The sequence below is a fragment of the Zosterops lateralis genome (genome assembly GCF_965231275.1).
Source record: "Zosterops lateralis genome assembly, chromosome: 3".
NCBI lineage: Eukaryota > Metazoa > Chordata > Aves > Passeriformes > Zosteropidae > Zosterops > Zosterops lateralis.
In genome coordinates, this window is record NC_139764.1 from 33,246,855 (window position 1) to 33,265,278 (window position 18,424).

The 18,424-nt window shown below is 34.9% G+C and overlaps 1 protein-coding gene across 1 annotated transcript in view; it reads left to right on the forward strand.

Moving 5' to 3' along the window:
- The first annotated feature begins 643 nt into the window (after nucleotides 1–643).
- CNST (consortin, connexin sorting protein) overlaps nucleotides 644–18,424 on the forward strand; it is a 32,969-nt gene continuing 15,188 nt past the window's right edge. The window contains exons 1-7 of the mRNA XM_083857558.1: nucleotides 644–1,076; nucleotides 7,638–7,843; nucleotides 10,788–10,818; nucleotides 13,356–13,442; nucleotides 13,892–14,006; nucleotides 16,434–16,455; nucleotides 16,629–16,725. Coding sequence (XP_083713684.1) covers nucleotides 689–1,076; nucleotides 7,638–7,843; nucleotides 10,788–10,818; nucleotides 13,356–13,442; nucleotides 13,892–14,006; nucleotides 16,434–16,455; nucleotides 16,629–16,725 — 946 coding nt within the window. The 5' untranslated portion in view covers nucleotides 644–688. The remainder of the gene's footprint in view (nucleotides 1,077–7,637; nucleotides 7,844–10,787; nucleotides 10,819–13,355; nucleotides 13,443–13,891; nucleotides 14,007–16,433; nucleotides 16,456–16,628; nucleotides 16,726–18,424) is intronic.

Here is an 18,424-nt window from a genome sequence, read left to right on the forward strand (position 1 = left end):
TCCTGCTGAGAGTAGGTGGGGGTTTAGGTTTTTTATCAACAAACCATCTGCTTCTTTGTATACTGAGAACATGTTGAATGTTTTCTTGAAAATAATGTGCCAATTGAGGCAATAAACAGCTTCTACTTCCATCTAATTCTGATAACACAGGTAATCTATCTGCAGGTTTGATCTGATACCATCACTGACAGAATTAAAAGTTGTTCTACTTTTATTCCTCCCTGGTTTATTTTTATTTCAGGCAAACTATGATCTTATGTGACAAGAATGCTTTTGTTTTAGCGATGGATTTAAAGGCGGAGGGGGGAGGGGAACATGAGGTGGCTTCTGTTTATCTTTTTGTTATTCTCATTATCTCAGCTGTAACAACAGAGCACCGCTGTAAAGATCGGCTGTGCTTTCGCTCAGGTAACTGGAACAATTACAATTGGACAAAAATATAATTTTATAGGGATTTTTTTGTATGTAAATATCCCCCCATTTAAGACTTCAAATGGATCCATGAATGAAAGAAATTCCCCATACTTTTAAGCTATATCACTTGGCTAATGTGAATCTTTATTGGCTGGCACTGGCTGACATTATTTATCTATTATAATATACATATTATAAGTGCTTCATTCCGTTTTATATTTTAGGTCTAAAAATATCTGGAAGAAGATTAAGTGGTTCAACAAGTAACGCTCTAATGGATGACAGAGACTTTCCACCAAATGCTCTACAAATAGACTCAAAGGACAATCTTCCTGCTAACTATAGGGTAGAAAGTTTGGCATCTCATTTGATTCCTTCAGCTGATGAAAATGAAAATCAACTTGACAGTGATGGGAATGCAGTTCTGACCAGTAGTAGCATTGCTATGGGACAGCAGGATAAAGGTGAACAGGATAACATCAATAATAATGAGAATACGGACAGTGGAGACTGTATCCCAAGCTGTAAGGAAAGTGAGACTGAGAGAAGATCTGTGAATGTCCATATGGATCCTCAGCTGGAGGAAAAGCCTATTACTGAAAAACAGCCAGGTGGAAAAAGAAGTCCAAGAAGCAAAAGAAGCTCCAGTAAAAAATCTAAAGGTACATAATTTAATTTTTTTCTTTTGTTTATTTCGGAAGTAACCAATTAACCAATTGTTTTAAATAAACCTTTTGTTTATTTTGGAAGTAACCAATTAACCAATTACTTTCGGAAGTAACACTGTAGTTTAGATCTATGAGCTAATAAGAAATATATTTTACTTGTTGTACTGATTATTTTTAGCATTTCACTAAAGGTTTAGTGGGGTTTGTTTTAATTTTTTATTTTCCAGAACTATTATTAGTCTTCAATCAGTTTTAACTCTGTTTTCACTTTCTGTACTTAAACAGTGGCTATGTAGCAAATGTAACACATCCAGTAAACAGGAGTGGAGGGAGGTACAGGGTGTCAGTATGGAAACTGGGCTGGTGTCCAAATCAAACTGGACAGAAATTCTGGCATTATGGTTTTGATCATTTGAACGTCATTGTCAAGTGCAAGATTTTGGTGTCTCGATCCCATGTCAAGATTTGAAATCTTATGAGTACCAAATAACTTGATCTTGCCCTCCTATTGAAAAATTCACTTACATTTTTCAAAGCTTACCAGATAGGGCCTAGGTTTTGTGTTTTGGTAACAAACTGTTAAAAAATGTGTTCCTACCAATTTTTCATGTTACTTCTTCTTTAGATATTTTGGATGCGAATTGGATAAGGAAAATGTAATGTTTATTGCATGTTCTTATTTGAAATCCTTCTTCCCTTTTTGAAAGAGTAGGATTTAGTGTAACATAATGTGTTATATTAGGTTTTTGCCATACATCCTAAAGCTTATGTGTCATAGTGCTATATACATTAATTAAAATCAGTATGTTTCATCCATGGATTTCTTTGAAAGAACAGCTGATGCATGTGTGCTTTTTTCCTTGCATTTTAAACTAAATAATTAAAAATACAATTTTCCTTATAAATGGCAAGTCTTTTGCAACCTAATCAGAAAACTGATTATTATTTTAAGGGATTATAGAATAGGTCAAGATAGGAAAGGAAGGAAGCCTTGCATTCCATATCTTATACAAATAGGCAAAATCTGAAAAGAAAAAATATGTTTTCTAGTAGAGATAAGAGCATTCTGAAATCTGTCATTACAGGGAGGAGGATTTCTCAATAACTTCCTTCAGCACTTAATAAGTAAATACATTTCATCTGTAGATTTAAGTTTTAACAACAGAATAAAATAATTAAAATGAGATTTGCTAAAGTAATTGAGAACCAGTCATCTGATGAGAATTACAAAAAACAAGTTGCTGAAAAGTTATACATACATGTTGGCGTAAGTGTCTGAAGCACAATATGAGGAAGAAAAGGAATAAACCAAGCTAAACACTGGAAGCTAAACTTGGCTCCTTTTTCTTTCTCCATTAGTTTGTATTTTTGTTGAATGAACTGATGCAGAAGTACTGCAAAACAAGCTGTCCATAGTAGACTGAAGTTTTAATGCAAAAGTAGAATCCTGAAAATATAGGAAATTTCATGGAAAAACGTAGCAATGTAGAAAACCACACAAGAGAACATCCTGTCTGCAAAATCCTCTAGAGTTTTGTTGAATTGTTATGAATAAACTCTTGTTACTTTATTAGTAAATAGCCTTGATTAGAGAGGAAGATCAAAATATAAAATTACATATCTCCCTTTTTTTATGGGCTAATATGCATTTAGTCATTTTTTCGATACTCTCATGTGATGTTTCTTCTGTTTTCACAAAATGCATTTGACTGTGTCACAATTTATTGATGTGGTAAATGTCATCATTTTAGTGGCAATCTTCCATTTAATTTCCAGCACCAGCTATTTTAAGTGATTCCTGAATATCTCACTACGCCCTTTACATTAAGGTCCAAACTAGCTTTCTTCTCTTTATACCAGCTGAGACTTAAAGGGGAGAATAATCAACCTAGAGTGGAAGATTCCTGAGTGGGTGACAGCAGAGCACCACACAAGCAAGCTGGAATATCTAACTAAATACTTGCATGGCATGTATTGTTGTGAATTTAAAAAAAAAGTATTTTAAAGTGTTGAGAAATCATGGATGAGTTACTTTGACTCATAACTGAGGAAGAGATTTATGAATCTTTTTCCCTGCACACCTGTTAGGATTGCTGTTAAATGTTGCCATTCTAGAAAAGATGATGTTTGACTTAAAAAGCGCATTGTTCATACTTTTCTTCTTGCTAGTGACTAAAGCAATTTATGTGCAATATAGAAAATTACATTTTAGTCATTTCTGTTTACTTGTGACTTGTGTGACTTGCTCAGCAGAAGATTGGTCATCATTAGAGAAGCCAATCTTTCGCTTTCAACATGTTTTTTTACTTTAAAAGAAAGAGCAAGTACTCACACTTGAAAAGTGTTTGAAACCCTCTCAATAGTTGTTTGTGAAGAATAAACAGTTGTAAGTTGGATTATTATCTGTCTGTGTATGCTTAGGATGTGTTGAAGCTGAAATTATCCTAGCTTCTACTATCAGTAGACTGGAATGCAAGTTTAACAGTCGCTGTATCTGGTTGAAGATCCTTCTGGTTCAATATTCTTCCCCTGACAGAGGCCAACAGAGGATTTGTAGGTGAGAGTACAGGGACAAGGCAAACATGTAGTGATTTGTTTGCATGTCTGTTCCCCATCTGCAGTAATCTCAGGACTTCCCCAAGTGGAAATTGATATACTATAATACTTTAGAGTGAATCTGTCACCTGATTTACAGTTGTTTTTTGCATCCATTTCAGTGTCCTGGAGTAAGCAGTTCCAGGATTTCATCTGTTTATTGTTTGGAGAAGCACCTCCTTTTAGCCCTCTTGATGCTGTAGGAGACTGAGAATGGATTGACAAGTCTGTAGCTTCTAGATCCCAAGTTTTTCTCATATTCTTTTTGTATAATCATCACAGTTTTGAATGTGCTATGATTATATCTGGTTTGGGAGGACTGGAGACCATAGAATTGATGTACATTTTAACTGAAGAATTTAAACTTCGGTGATTATTCATAATGTTATTCCTTGTAAAGAGTTGTACTAACTTTAGTGTGGTAGAGATAGTGATTCATCAAGTTTCATAATCTATTTCAATGTATTTTTTAAAACATGGATTTCAAATTATCTATGATCTCTGAAAATAAGTTCATCTTTTTTCAAAAGGTCAGTCCTGGCATAAATTAATATTATAAAATCATTATATGATTCTTTAATATAGTATAGCATGGCAACCTGCACTCAAACCTTTCCCCAACTTAAATTCTGCAACATATGCTTTTTCTGTAAATTATTCCACTTATTTCTTAAAGCAACTTGAAGGTAGAGGGAGGAATGAAGTGTTTGGGATAGAATTGGTGTTGAAGCAAATAAAATATATGAATACAAGATAGTCAATTTACATGAAAATTCAAGTAATGTTATTTTATTTAGGGATCTGTACCAAACTAAAAAAGATATTTGGGCTTGCTCAGTTCAAGTTATATCTTTACCACCAATACTTTTGTCTCAAAATCTCTTCTCTTAAAAATGAATACTTTTTAAATACTTGCTGGTCTTTTTTCATTTTTCCTCAATAGTTCTTGAATGAATCAGTCTGAAACAGCTTTCTGTATTGGGTATCAAAGAATGTTTAAAAAAAGAGATTGCCATATGTTTTCTGTACTAGAAACTTCTGTTACTGGGTGGCTCAAGCTAGTGCAACTGAATATGAAAATTCAAATTCACATCAAAAACAGAGGGCAACATCCACAATTTTATTTTGATAGTGAATCCCTCATGCTTGCACCTTGGATTCATTCTCGGGCAGGTAACAAAGAGCATTTTAATTTCATATACTTGCAGTACTGACAAAGAAAAACCTGAGACATACTGAAAAATGTGGGGTTTTATTCACAAAGTATGTCAAAATCTGACCTTTTTTAGGCAAACATGGGGGTGCTTCTGTGAGCTGTTGGGGAGATTTAGAGAACGTTTGCTTCTCCCCATGTCTTAGGAAACACTGATACACCCAACTGGGCATAGAAGGGGTCAGTTGAAATATTTGTGAGCTTGGCAGAGCAAAAACTTGAACCTGGCTCTTGGTCCAGGGCCTGCTGAGCATTCTGGCCACTGGTGTCTTCTTTGTCTTTTTGCATACATTTTAATAGAGACTTAGTTTCTATTCTGGGGTGAAGTAAATATCAGTGCTTTAGAAAGTGAAAAAATTTAATCCTTCCTTACTAAAAAATCAGAAATATATGTAAGATACCTGTATCTTAGTTAATAAAAAAATCAATCTGCTTTGGACAGTAAGATTTTCCAGGTTCCTGGAAAAAGTAGTGTGCTGTTTTCAAGAACGGGGAAAAAAAATAAATAGGGATCCTAGCCCATTATATCTTTATGATGAAATAGCATTACTAAGTGTTACAATAAAAATTCTTTGTTGCAGTGCTGGTAAGGCACAAATATTGTCTTGTGTTGAAAATCAAACAAGTTAGAATTAACTTACATAACTGTAAGGCCTCACTTTCAAAATCAGGGAAGAAATTTGAGGGCAGAATTTGATACTGAGTGACAAATAATAATGCAGTTCATAAAGGATTTAAAATTAAGAGTTTTCATGGTAGTTGCTATTGAGCATGTTGCAGTCAATGTTTATGTTTTCATATGAGGGGTGTTTATTAACTGCTTAATAAGGTGCAACTTGAAGTGATGTTTGGTTTCTTGGTTTATTTTTCTGAGAGAAAAGGTTTGCCAGAACTTGAGGACCCTCTTTTCTGGCTTCATGATAATGTGCTAAACAGGAAGCTGTATTTTTAAAGACAGACTTAATTGCATCTCTAGAAGTATTTCCTGGTTTGTATCTTCCAGTTGTGTCTCTTGTTGCTTTTGGCCCACAGGAAGCCCAAATAAATACCGGAAGATCAGAGATGTGCATTGATTTTGAAAAAGCAATGTTAAGTTACACCCATATTTTTTCTGGCAGTAAGCCCTGTGAAAATAACCACCCACAGAGATTATTAGTACTCCTAACCTGAACAGTTTACTTAATAAAGAGTTTAAAATAATCAAAAGTAAAATGGTGAAGCCTTCCCTGGACAAGCTAATGCCTTTCTTAGGTCCTAAATATTAAACCTGAATCGCCATTTTTGGGTTTCAGCGGTGATGAAAACAAAGGGGTCTGAAACTAAGTGCCCAAGCTGAGGACACAAAGATACTTGAAACAGTGCCCTCAGGTGTCTGTCTTTCAGATGATAACATGATTTCAGAAAATGGGTGTAGCTGGAGGACAATACTCATCATAATCTGAGTTTATTAAAAGCTTCTTGGGCACATTTCTGTACACAAATTCTCTAAATTGTTTTAAATAATTATTGGATTTTTTTAAAGTTCAGTCTTATGCAAGTGTGTGAAATTCAATGTTTTTTTGAGAGATTAAAAGGAGTTTATTAACTGTTGGAGCCCAATGTAGTTTTCTGGTTGCTCCTAAGACTGTGTTTTATAGGAAGCTGTAATTTATTGCTTTTATTCTCTGATCTTTGTGAGAAACTGATCCAGTCAGTATAGGGGTAGGTTTCTCCCACTACTGCTGTCACTACTACTACTCCACACTTCTTTCTTAATCTCATTGAACATTTTCTCATAACTATCATATACATGATCAAAATATATAGCAAGTTTTGCATTTCTAACAATGAAATGAGGGATTTGTACTCAGAAAGCTTTTTCCTCTAATATTCTTACAGTGTTAGGCTTTAAATTAGTCTTCATAACTGCACCTGAGGGCCAGACTTTTTTTACTTCCATAAAATTGAAGGCAGGCAACAGTAAACTCCTATGAAATGTACCATGGAGAACCTAGTTTTCTGTCTAGCAGCAAGTTCTGGGATCTAAATTCAGTTTACACAGCCTTGTGTCATTGTTAGCAACATTGATCAGCACTACTGCCTCTTTCCCTGGATGCTCAAACAAACTATCCAGCCATGTAGGGGGGTCTTCCTTTTCACTCAGCAGTCTCCATAGACATCTCTCTCCTACAACAGAGCCCCACACTGTCATCATCTGGTTCTTTCTATCCTTTAAGATCCTGCTGTCATTGCGAGGAGCCACTGTGTTACCATCTTAAAAACAGGAACCCACTGAATTGTCCTTCCTTCCTTGTGTCTGTCCATCCCCAGGACACCTCCTCGTAGGAGGTCCTTGGCAGGAGCAAAGAGACAAACTGAGAACCTCATTCATACTGTCCTCACTACCTCCTGTTTGCTTTTTTTGAGCAAAACTGTATTCTAAGCACTTTTAGGTCATCCTGGTCTCTTTTTAATAACTCTGTATAACGCATTCTAAGTGCTCCAATGTTTTTTTTTCCCCCCTCATAAGTGAAAGCAAGGTCCCAGTTAGAAGTGTACAAATATATCTGATGTGTTACTGTCTTCTTTTGGGTAGGTGAGCTGACAGACCTGTCATAACTAATTTTGACAAGGCCAGTATTTAGTTTAGCAGTGATGTTATTTAACATACTAGGTGTTTAGTCAGGACGTTCATATTGAAATTTCTTATAAAAGCAACTCAATATATTTTTTTTAAATCCTAACCTAAATACTTGTTGTTTTTAAAGGTGTTTCTGCAGTGGGAACCACAGCAATCCAGGAGGAAAATACTCTTATTACAGATACAGATTTTGTGCAGGCTGAAGGCGCTGTTGAAACAAAGGAAAACTTCCATCCAAAAGACCAAAACCAAACGTTGCAGTCTCTTTTCTCTTTGCTCCGTGAAGAGGTTGAGCAGATGGATTCAAAGATACTGCCCCTGTGTCTCCATCAGGTACTTTCTATGATTTTGGTTGCTGCACCCAATTTTATTTTTTATTTGAGACCTTTGTTTATTAGGAAAAATATGCATAAATGCAATTTATGCCAATACTCATATCTAGACAGGATATTTTGATGCATAACAGATGGTCAAGGCAAATATCTCCTCTAAGATCTGGAAATATTTATTGAGTTATAAATTGCCTTGTAAGTATATTCTGTAGTTAAAGGAACTTCTTGAGAATGGGCTTCTAATTCCCCAAATGGTGAAATCAGTTTGGCAAGAAGATTTAGAAAAATTGCTCTTTAATATACCTTCAATAACGTTTGTAAGACACTGATATGTTTGTGTGCTGTACAGGACAGCAGATACCTAAATAAAATTTTAAATCTGGAATTGTTTTTACTGTTGCAGACATCTTTCTAGCATAAATTTTATGAATTAATATTAGGATCCAGGGTTTCTTAGTGTATACCTTTATATAAGCACAGTTGCCACACCTGCAAGACCAAAGGAAAATCTGTGGGTTGAGAAGCAATCTTTCTTACAAACTGGCCAGTACATTGCTTTTTTTTTCTGAAGGTTATAATGCAGAACAAATGTGTGGATAGAAGTTGATACAGTATTAATTTCCAGTTTCGTTGTGTCAGACTAACAGCAGACTAGAAGACCTTTTGCTTGGCTGTGATGTCTAATATGGGCCACATGTAGATACTATACCTGTCTGATTTGACTCAGCTGCATTGTCTTTATTTTGGAAGATTGGATGGTTTTAATATTTTAAACTTGTAAACTGCAATGAAATTCCCATGTTCTTCTTTTTTAATACAAATAAGCACTTATATGGGAGAAAGAAGTTTCTCTTTAGGCTGGCATATTAGAGATAATCTAATATTTGACATAGAATTTTAAATTATTTTTTCTAATCCACAGTTGAGCAAAGATATTTGATACCATTCCTTAACTTATGAGAAGCTTAGCTTTAGGGTTAACAATTTGTACTTTTAGCCACATCAAATTTGGTGGTTGTCCATGAGTCAGTACAAAGGTCATTTTTGGAAAACAAGACAGGACAAAAATTTAAAATGCTTTACAGACATCAGGGAAATCAATTGCACGCGATGGAGGTGAAATCTGTTGCTTTTTAGATGAGGAAGCCAAACCCTAAGGGGAAGAACCATTTGAAAGTCATACAGGAACTGTGACAGAACTGAGAACAGAGTCTGCATATTCTGATTGAAACATATTCAAACACTATCTCTTTTTTTCCTAAAAATGATCAAGCATTTTGAATGGAGTGTTTGAAAAAAAGCTAATGGATCTTACAAGGATTATAACCTAGTTTTTTTTTAATTGAGGATGAGAGGGAAAAGGATTTTAAGTTTAGCATTCCTGTAAAGTGAATCTATTATGAAATTTTTTCCTTTTCTAGTGAATTAACCTGTCATCCTTCAGTCTTTTTCAGATTGCTGATACAGCCTGACAGTAACATTAAACCAAGTCTAGCAAATACTCTTCTATCACATTCTTTTTCTATTCTCTATGACAAAACTCAATGTAAAATCAAGAGCTGTGTCAGATATTCTGGAGTATTAACAATCCATGGTGTTTGTGGGAAGCCTGTATTGAATATTTAAAGGCAGTTGGATAATAGGGGCTGTTCTAGGGGTCAGCTTCTAATTAGAATAGGATGTAATTTTTTTTCCTGTCTTGAATTGGATTAATTTGATTTGTTTAGGACTTGTTACAGAACCTAAGAAGTATTTTTATATAAAATATAGGTAGAGCTTTGGTAGTTCCAAAAATCCTTAGGAGGCTATTGTGGATGGCGGATAAAATGTTCAGAAAAAGAACTTTAAAAGTCACTTACTTACCCATTCTCTTTTGGAGGTACTGGGTTCAGAATGGTCCAGTGATTAGTAGTAAGGCTGAGAGCCAGGAAATACAATTTGTAATCTAGACTCCTCCATCAAGTTGGTGTCTTTTTTTGGACAATCATCTTCAGACTTCTACAAAAGTGCTTATTTAAGCCCTTCCTATTATGACTACTGAAATCGATATGTCCCAAAGATTTTGAGACTGAATATTAGAGTACTCCCACAGATGTCATTGGGGAATCATCTGTGAGGTGCCTCTAACCTGAATGTTCTGCTATCAGGGTACCTGCAGTTCCTGGACACATTTTGCGAGCTCTGCCCTTGTCTCACCATGCATGGCAAATAGGAGGACTGCCAAAATTTGCTGTCCCTGGGGACTGATTAGTTGCTGCTTGTAAAGGTCACTGGTAGTGTAGAGCTCTGTGGAATACTTCGGAGGTTTATATTTTTTGTATTTCATTGCATTTAAAAACAAATATATTAGTATTCATCAGCTTTCTAGGAAAGCCTGCACAGTTTTGTAACAAGCACAAATAAGTTATTGTTGCAATTCTCAAATATTTTTTGTCTACAGGGAGACAAAAGACTGTTCTTTCCATCAGTCAGGAAACCTCCATTTCTGTTTTAACACATTGCAGTGTAATGCTCAGGAGAGCACAGCAATGATCTTCATTTGATCAAGCATAAGGAAACATTGCTCAGGCACAGAATTCAACCTTTTGAACTTGTATCAGTAGAAATAGTACTTCTATTGTAGGTCATTTTGAAGCTTTCTATTAAGATAACAAAAAATGTCTCTGAAATAATTTTTATAGTTGTAGCAACATAAAACCGTATAAGATTTGGGTAAATCTGTTTTGTGTGAGAGAGCTTAATATTTCTTTGATCTTTGATACTCTTTTAAAATATTTTTCTAGAACAGGAATACATGTATTTTGTCAGAACATTGGTATTTTACCCAAACTAAATAAGGAACCTGCAAACTAGATGTTTAAAATTACAATAAAAAGTTTACATTATGTTCTCACCACTGTCATGAAAATTATAGATTTTTTTTGTCATTTTTTTTATTTTTGCAGATAGCTGAGACCTACTTTCAAGAGGAAGAATGTATCCTTTTACTTGCAGAAATTGTTGCACAGTGTTAAAATAGTGTGTCATGATAAAACATAAAAGTTAAATGCTTTGCTGTTAACTCACATCTTGTGGGTCAGGATTAGAAAGAAGTGAACAACCGTAATTTACCCAGGAGTGAATAAACAATATCTCCTTAATTAAAGCAAATCTCCTTAATCAAACAACTGGAATGTGAGTTAAGGGATAAATTCACTTCCAACAGCTGTACTGATGCAATCATTAGTAGCTGAACATAAGCAAGGAAGTAAGAAAACATTTTGAAAGAACTTTTGTTTTTATGCAAGAACTTTGATTCTAAATATTAGTAACTGGGAAAATACCCAAATTAGAGATAGGATATGTACTATATCAAATAGGGTACTTATAGTAATGATAAAATTGTCACAACAGTTGATTAGATTATGTACTAAAAATGTCTAGATTGGAATAAAAATACCAAACACATCGAGCTGAGATCAGTAACCTGCAAACAATTGCAAAATGATGTTTCACAAATGCTAATTAGTTAAAATTGTATCAAAGTAGTCTGAGAAATTGTTCTAAGAAAATATGGGTAATTGCTTCTGGGAACAGTTTAATAGTCCAGTTTATTTTGATTTGTTCCTAGGTAATGCAGGTAAGTTTGGTCAAAAAATTGTAATAGTTGAACTGCTGATAATTATTCTGATAAATTTCAGTAATTGTGTGAAAGAATAATAATATTAAACCTTAAAGTTAAGTTAGAATTTTAGAAAAGGTGGACTGGGATTTCCTCTTTGCTTTAGAGGGAAAATGATCAGATTATAAAAAGAAGAAGCCAGCGGTAAACCCTTAAGGTATATGTGATTCATTAAGATGCGTCATATATTACAGAATTTGTGCATACAGATTATTTCTTTATTATGTAATTTGTACAAACAAAATAAAGCAAATAGGCAATTGTTCAGCAGGCTAAGTAACAAAACGTAAGAAACCTAGACAAATTAGATTTGCCTGTAGATAAAACCAGAGAGCTAACAGTTGCAATATTATAAAAGCAGCATATAAATTAAAATATCCATCACTGTTTTAGAGGACTGCACTTCTGTTTTGGTCATCCTAACTCAAAAGTGTCCATCAGAAAATGTGAATTACACAGCACAAATGAAAGGCATGGAAAAATTCTGTAGTATATTATGGTGCAGGGGAAATACAGTAAATTTAAAATTTAAATGGCATGGTAGAAACAGTTCCTCTTTCATCGAAGTTCCTTTAATTGAAAGGCATGCTATTTAAAGCTGATCAAAGGAAATATTTTTTAATGCAATGTACACCTGATGTGTGGAATTCAACACCAGTATGTAATACATATTTATGAAGGATATCTCCACTGTACCTCCAGCCATCAGTTTCCTGAGGTTAATAAAGAACTTACTTGATCATGTTGCACTGTATTAATTATCCATGACAGACATTTTAATTCATCCAGTGTGGAACCTCATATTAACAATAATTCAGAGTTTGTTGCTGTGATCCTCTAAGGCTTCTGTGTGATCTGTAATTCTGTTTCTAATGACAGATTTCCTGAAGACATGGAATATTCTTTCCATTAATATTGTTGTTCATAAGCCATGCTGTTGCATGAGGCTGACCAGAATAACCAGTACTGGTTGTGTTTTTGTAATAATTACTCCAGTGCTTTAATTAGCATAAATAATGGAAAGTGTTTTTTCTGTATTACTAAGAACCTCATTCACTGTACTTCTATTCTCATTGTATCGTAGAATTACATTTCAGATAGCTGGTAAAACAGCTTAAAACAGCCCAACTAACAACTTGGGCTTGGTGGAACTAAAGTTATCCTGACTATTGTAAAATATGTGACTATCAGTATACCTTTGTGAATATATTGATAACCCTAAGCAAGGGGAAAGAGTTCTTCATAGAGAAGAAAAGTGGGCAGAATCTTCAGGAAAACAAAAGGTAAACTCAGCAGTCCAAAAAGCATTGTATGCAATGGTTGAAAAGGGGTCAGGTACTTTTCAAGACTTGAAGTTGGATCAATTTTTTTAATACTCTCTCCAGCTGGTCAGTAGAAAGGAGACATATTTTCAGTTAGTCATGGTTATTGGCATATATTTGTATTTCTTGAGAGGTGCATACTGGTATTTGTGTTATTGTTTTGCTTTACATTTCCCGGAGATTTCATTGTTTTGGTAAAGTTATCAGCATAATAACATTTCAGTCATTTATTTTCAAGAAAAATCTTCTGTTATGCTTCAGGCACATGGGAAGAGGTAGCTGCTGAAAAGAATAGAATTTTCATTTTTTTGAATGTTTCTCAACTTATTTTACTTCTTGCCTGTCATTTTCATGTCTGCTATTTTTTTTTTTTTTCTTGCACAGAAGTCAAGATGCTAGCCATTATTCATTTTGATTCACTTATTGCAAATTTCAAGTGTATAATTACTTCCCTCTCAAACATGAGGCAATTATAAGTAAGTCATACCATGTCCACATATGTGTGCATTTGCCTTTAACCTTCCATTCAGATGAGAAGGCGATGAAGTTCATTCAGCTTGAACGACTTTATCATGAGCAGCTGCTTGCAAATCTTTCTTCCATACAGGAACAGTGGGGTGAGTACCAGCTAAACTAATATGGTAGAAGAAGGACTTTAGTTTGTATTTCTCAGTAATAGTTACATTTCCAGGCTAAAAAAGTAACATAGCAAAAGCAGTGCTTAAATCAGAATTTCTCTGAGCTTGTTACAAGAAGAGCATTCCTGCTTTGGATTTGTTTGCACACATTTAGGTGCAAATAGTTTCTAACTCTTAATTCTGTTAATCAAGATTTTTATCCACAGTTGCTTCAAGCTTATTTTTGGATTAGGGTCAGTGAGTGTGATGTGATGAAAATAAAATGTGTTCTGAAAGAATAAGATGCTGTTTTGCATAGTCTGAAATGGGACTGTAGAACATAGACAGAAAAGTTGTCAATGTTTCTCCATTAATTAGTTTCATCTATTTGTCTTATATTTAGCTACTTTTATAGTATCTTGAGTAAAAATTATTTTGATTTAATTTAGAAAGAAAATGGAGAACAGCAGTTCCCAGTCCAGTTACAACACTGAGGAATTCAGATAAAGAACTGAGCGGCCAAGAACTGGAAAAGCTTACTAGAGTTTGCTCCTCGCATCAACAGTAAGCATAAGAAAGTATTTTTACTCCTCAAATTAATAAGTTAGTGCAGCTGTTGTCTCCTTGCTATTATGAGTGTTTTAAAATAATCAGTGTCAAAATACAAGTTGCATTACTAACTTGAATTTGGTTATAAAGTGGTGGTTCCTTCTGTTATGTAACTAAAATACTTTTACCATCAGTTTTCAATTGTTTTAATATTGTTTGAGGAACATGTGAAGACTAAATCCGAACTCGCTTTAGCAAATCAGTTTTCCAGAACTGGAGTTTTGAGTTCTATTATTTCAACCAAAGGAAAGACTGAATAGTGTTAATTTAGGAAGAGAGAGACTGTACAACTAACGATGGTGTTCATGTCTAATACCTATTGGTTTAATCTTTGTTTCAAAATGCAAGTGTCAGACTTCAGCACCTGTACCTACCCTATAGGATCTTATTCCCAAATTTCCATATTTTAGGACAATTCCTTAATGCTTAAAGTAGTTCTTGTTACCTTCTATTAATTTCACATAAGTTGCATTTACATGAAGCAGTGGTTCTGTACTTTCCTAGCATGACAGTATTCTGAACAGTGAAATCTCAGTTTGTAGCTGCTTTGCCTGATCCATCAGCCTCCTTAATCGGTGTATCACAGCATAACAAACTGGTGGGCTGTGCCTAGGGGGCTTTTCTGGGAAGTAACATATGTGGATTGTACTCATGAGGGAGGAGGAGGAGATCTGTTCTTTCATGAGTCAATGTCCTACTGTCCAGACATTGATTTTAAGGCACAGATGGAAAAAAATCATATGAGCTGCCACTGAAAAATGATCAGCCAACAGCAGTAAGGAAACTAACCACATTCAAAAGCTGTGGAAAGGCCTGTCTGTGACAGGCAAGATCCTCTCAATTAGATGGGGTGAGAGAGCTTTCTCTAGTATATTTACATTGGCTTAGTCAATCTGGATATAACAAAAGCCAAAGTGCTCGTGTTGCTCATGAAGAGTATGATTTGGCTATTCATTTTTTTTCCTTCTGGGTGATGGTACCAAAGTTTGAAAACACCCAGGCTGATTGCCAGAATCCATTCAGGGATTTTTTTTAATGTGTTTTCTGAATGCCTTTGGGAGGGAGCCCTTGGAAAGGTGTTCCTGCATTGCCAGAGGCAGAGGGGCTGGTGTAGCACTGGAGCAGCAGGTTTGCACCCATAGTTCTGCTGCTGAGAGGCTGCACTGAGCACCCGTGGCTGCCCCAGCCTGCATTTCCCTGCATGTGCCTTGCAAGCCCACGGAAAGGCTGGGACTCAGCTCTGCTGGGATTTATCCCCTGAAACAAGCAGCACCTCCCCATTGTCACCTTCTCAGGAATAACTCTGCTTTCTCCTCCATTTCAGTTTTGAAATATCATTCCCTGCAATTTGATAAAAATTAAGGCTTGTGTTCATTAGCTGTGATCAGTGCTCTGTATTTAATATTATTGCTCTTTCGAACTCTCTAGGCAAAAGCCTATTTGCTTTTATTGTTTCATATGCGGGGGGCCGGTTTCCCTAAGCTTTAAACTCATTTTATTTTTTAATTAAAATTACACTTTAATTTTTAATGAATAGCATGCAGGTCTTGGAAAATGTGGGCATTTTGCTTTTGTAATTGAAAGTAATGTAATTTTTTCTGATACTCAAGGTTTACAGCTACATACTGGACGTGTTTGCTCTTTAAACATAGTTTTGAGTATCCTTTATTTGAAGTTTAAATGGTAAAGTTTTTGTTAGAGAATATGAAAATCAGCACTCTTCCTTTGTCTCTCCAATTTATTTTTTTTAGTAGCTTTAAATAAAATGCTCCACATTTTATGTTCATTGCTGTATGAAAGACTGCAAGACAGACTGTGTGTGATAAATCACATTGTGTATAAATCTCTATCCAGCTGGCAAAGTCCATACTCGCTGTGAGCAGTGTTGATTCACCTGTGAATCTGAATGGAGTCAGTGGGAGCTGCTGATCCTTACAGAACCCAGAAAATGTCACAGTCTGTGGAGAAGGAAATACGTTTTTTTTGGGGAGGGTGTTCCATTCCTCAATCTCTTTTATAGTGATCATTGTTTTAAATAGTAGCAGATATCAAGTTCTTACATAGCTTTTAAAGCTGATAGAGTTTCTTCTGAGCCTAACCCTTTACAGGAATGTACATTGCTTGATATATTGCAGTAAAATCTCTTCTGACTGCTTTTGCAATTAGGTTGAACAATGTTAGGGCTAATTGGTCCCCTGATGATATTCATGCAAGTACAGATGTGTGCTTGAAAATATGCTAGCAGGCTGACACTTTCAATGGAAGAAAAGTTCTGGCTAATTTTAGAGCAGAGCAAAGGTTTCTAAGTTTTCACTTACATTTATTATGAAGAATGTTGCCACTAGATTGTTTAATTTATTCTTTTTTCCTTTATTGCTGCAGGCCACGACCATCCAAAAATAAGGTAAGCAGCTGTTTAATTGAATTCTGCTTTGTCAACAATTGGTAATAAGTATCTTTTAAATATTAGATAAAATCTTTCAAGTTTAGAAGCTTTTTGAAGTTTGAATGTCTCAAAAAGTCACAGCATTCCTGTTTAATTCCAAAAATTACAGGTAATCCTATCATATTTTACAGCTAGTAGCTGCAGAAAATATATGGGAAAGTAGTTGTTTGCCTCAATTAATGGAATCCAGAACTTTAAAGGAAAGAGAAGCTACTGCTCTTAAATCAGGTATGTGTGTGTATATACATGTGCATCATTTGTTTTAAATATTACACTGTAACAACATATTCCTATAAATACAATGAAATTATTTAATTTGAAGCTATGGTGTTCATTGGATCTCTACAGATGCACAAATGGATGATGTTTTTTTTTCAGCACAATGGATAAATTATGCAGTTTTAATTAGTCAATGATATTCATAATTGTAAAGTAATTCTAGCCTCCATCAAGAAAAGTTTTAAATGTGCATGCATTTATAGTAGCTTATTTAAGGTACAAAATTGTATAAAACTAGAGATAAGATGCATAATTAAATGTATACAGATATATACTAGGTAATCAATCTGATGACAGACATTCTGAAGTGTGGCAATGGAATACAGTTGTCAGTAACTATTTTAATTACAAGCAGTGTCCTGGTTTTGAGATGCATTTTTCTGAAGCAACACAGAAAATGATGAAGCCTTTGGGGGGTCTTGAAGAGAAAAGCATTCAGTTAATTGTTTTCAGTACATACTTTTATATCAGCGTCATATTCCATTTTCTGCCTTGGGCCATATTAAGTAATTTGTTAGAATCTTTGGGTTCTTATGAAACATTTACAAATTAATGAGTTGTTAAAATGGAGACAGAATGGGAAAGAATTGGTAGATAACCAGACTGTGCTTTATCTCTCTGAGCAAAAGGTTTCTCTCTCAAAAAAAGTATTTTGCCATATTCCGGTTGCCAAAATTGGCAGCTATCTTTCCTCAAAAACAGCTAGAATTCCTCAGAAGATGAGAACTGGCCTAAGTTATCCTAGGAGGTTCCTTTCAACCCAAACTATCCTACAAGTGTGTATCAGCCAGGATGTTCAGGAGAATCAGAAATTAATAAAGATACAGAGTCACAGTTCTCCACGTGTGGTTCCTCCTTATTGCCATATTCTTTTACCATTACCCCTATACTACCTTTTCTCCACTTTTATTCTTGTAACCTAACTAAACATAAAACATTAGAAACATGAAACAAACATGTTCTACAGTGCAGAAAGCAGATCAAAAGAACACAGTGCTTTTTACTTTTGGTTGGAAATTCCCATGGAAAAAAAAAATAAGGGTATTACAATTTTTTCTCTGATTTTATTCCAAGTGGGAACAAAAGCTTTTTGGAGAGCAGAATTCTGAACATCTGAACGTTCTGAATTCCAGGAGCATTTTGTTTCAATGTTGAAATATTCTAGTAAAACATTTTGACTTAATGGAAGGAATTAATGGTGTAAATGGATCTTTTCATGCCTTTCTCTTAATGTAAATCTTGTCAAAGTATCATCAAAATCTTGGGTTCCTGTGAAATGTTGGTAAATTTATAAAGCTGTGTTATCCAATAAAAAGCAGTTCTGCTGAGAATTTTCAGCAGTGCCAAGTACTTCCAATACAAAGATAGGAATATTTCCACCATAACTCAAGTTCAAATGGTTGTGATCTGCAAAAGATGCTTTTCACAAGACTAGTGCTTTCTTGAGGAAGCAATGAATTCTGTCCCTGACGAGTGTGAGCAGCTGTCCAGGCAGCATGTGGTCATTAGCTACTGCTGCTCTTCAGTGTCAGTGCATCAGTGGCATGGGGATGAATGGGTTTTACTGCAGTTAGGATTTGGGTAGGGAAGGCATCAGTATGAACCAGTACAGAAATTTGACAAAGGTGATTCATAATCAGAAATAACA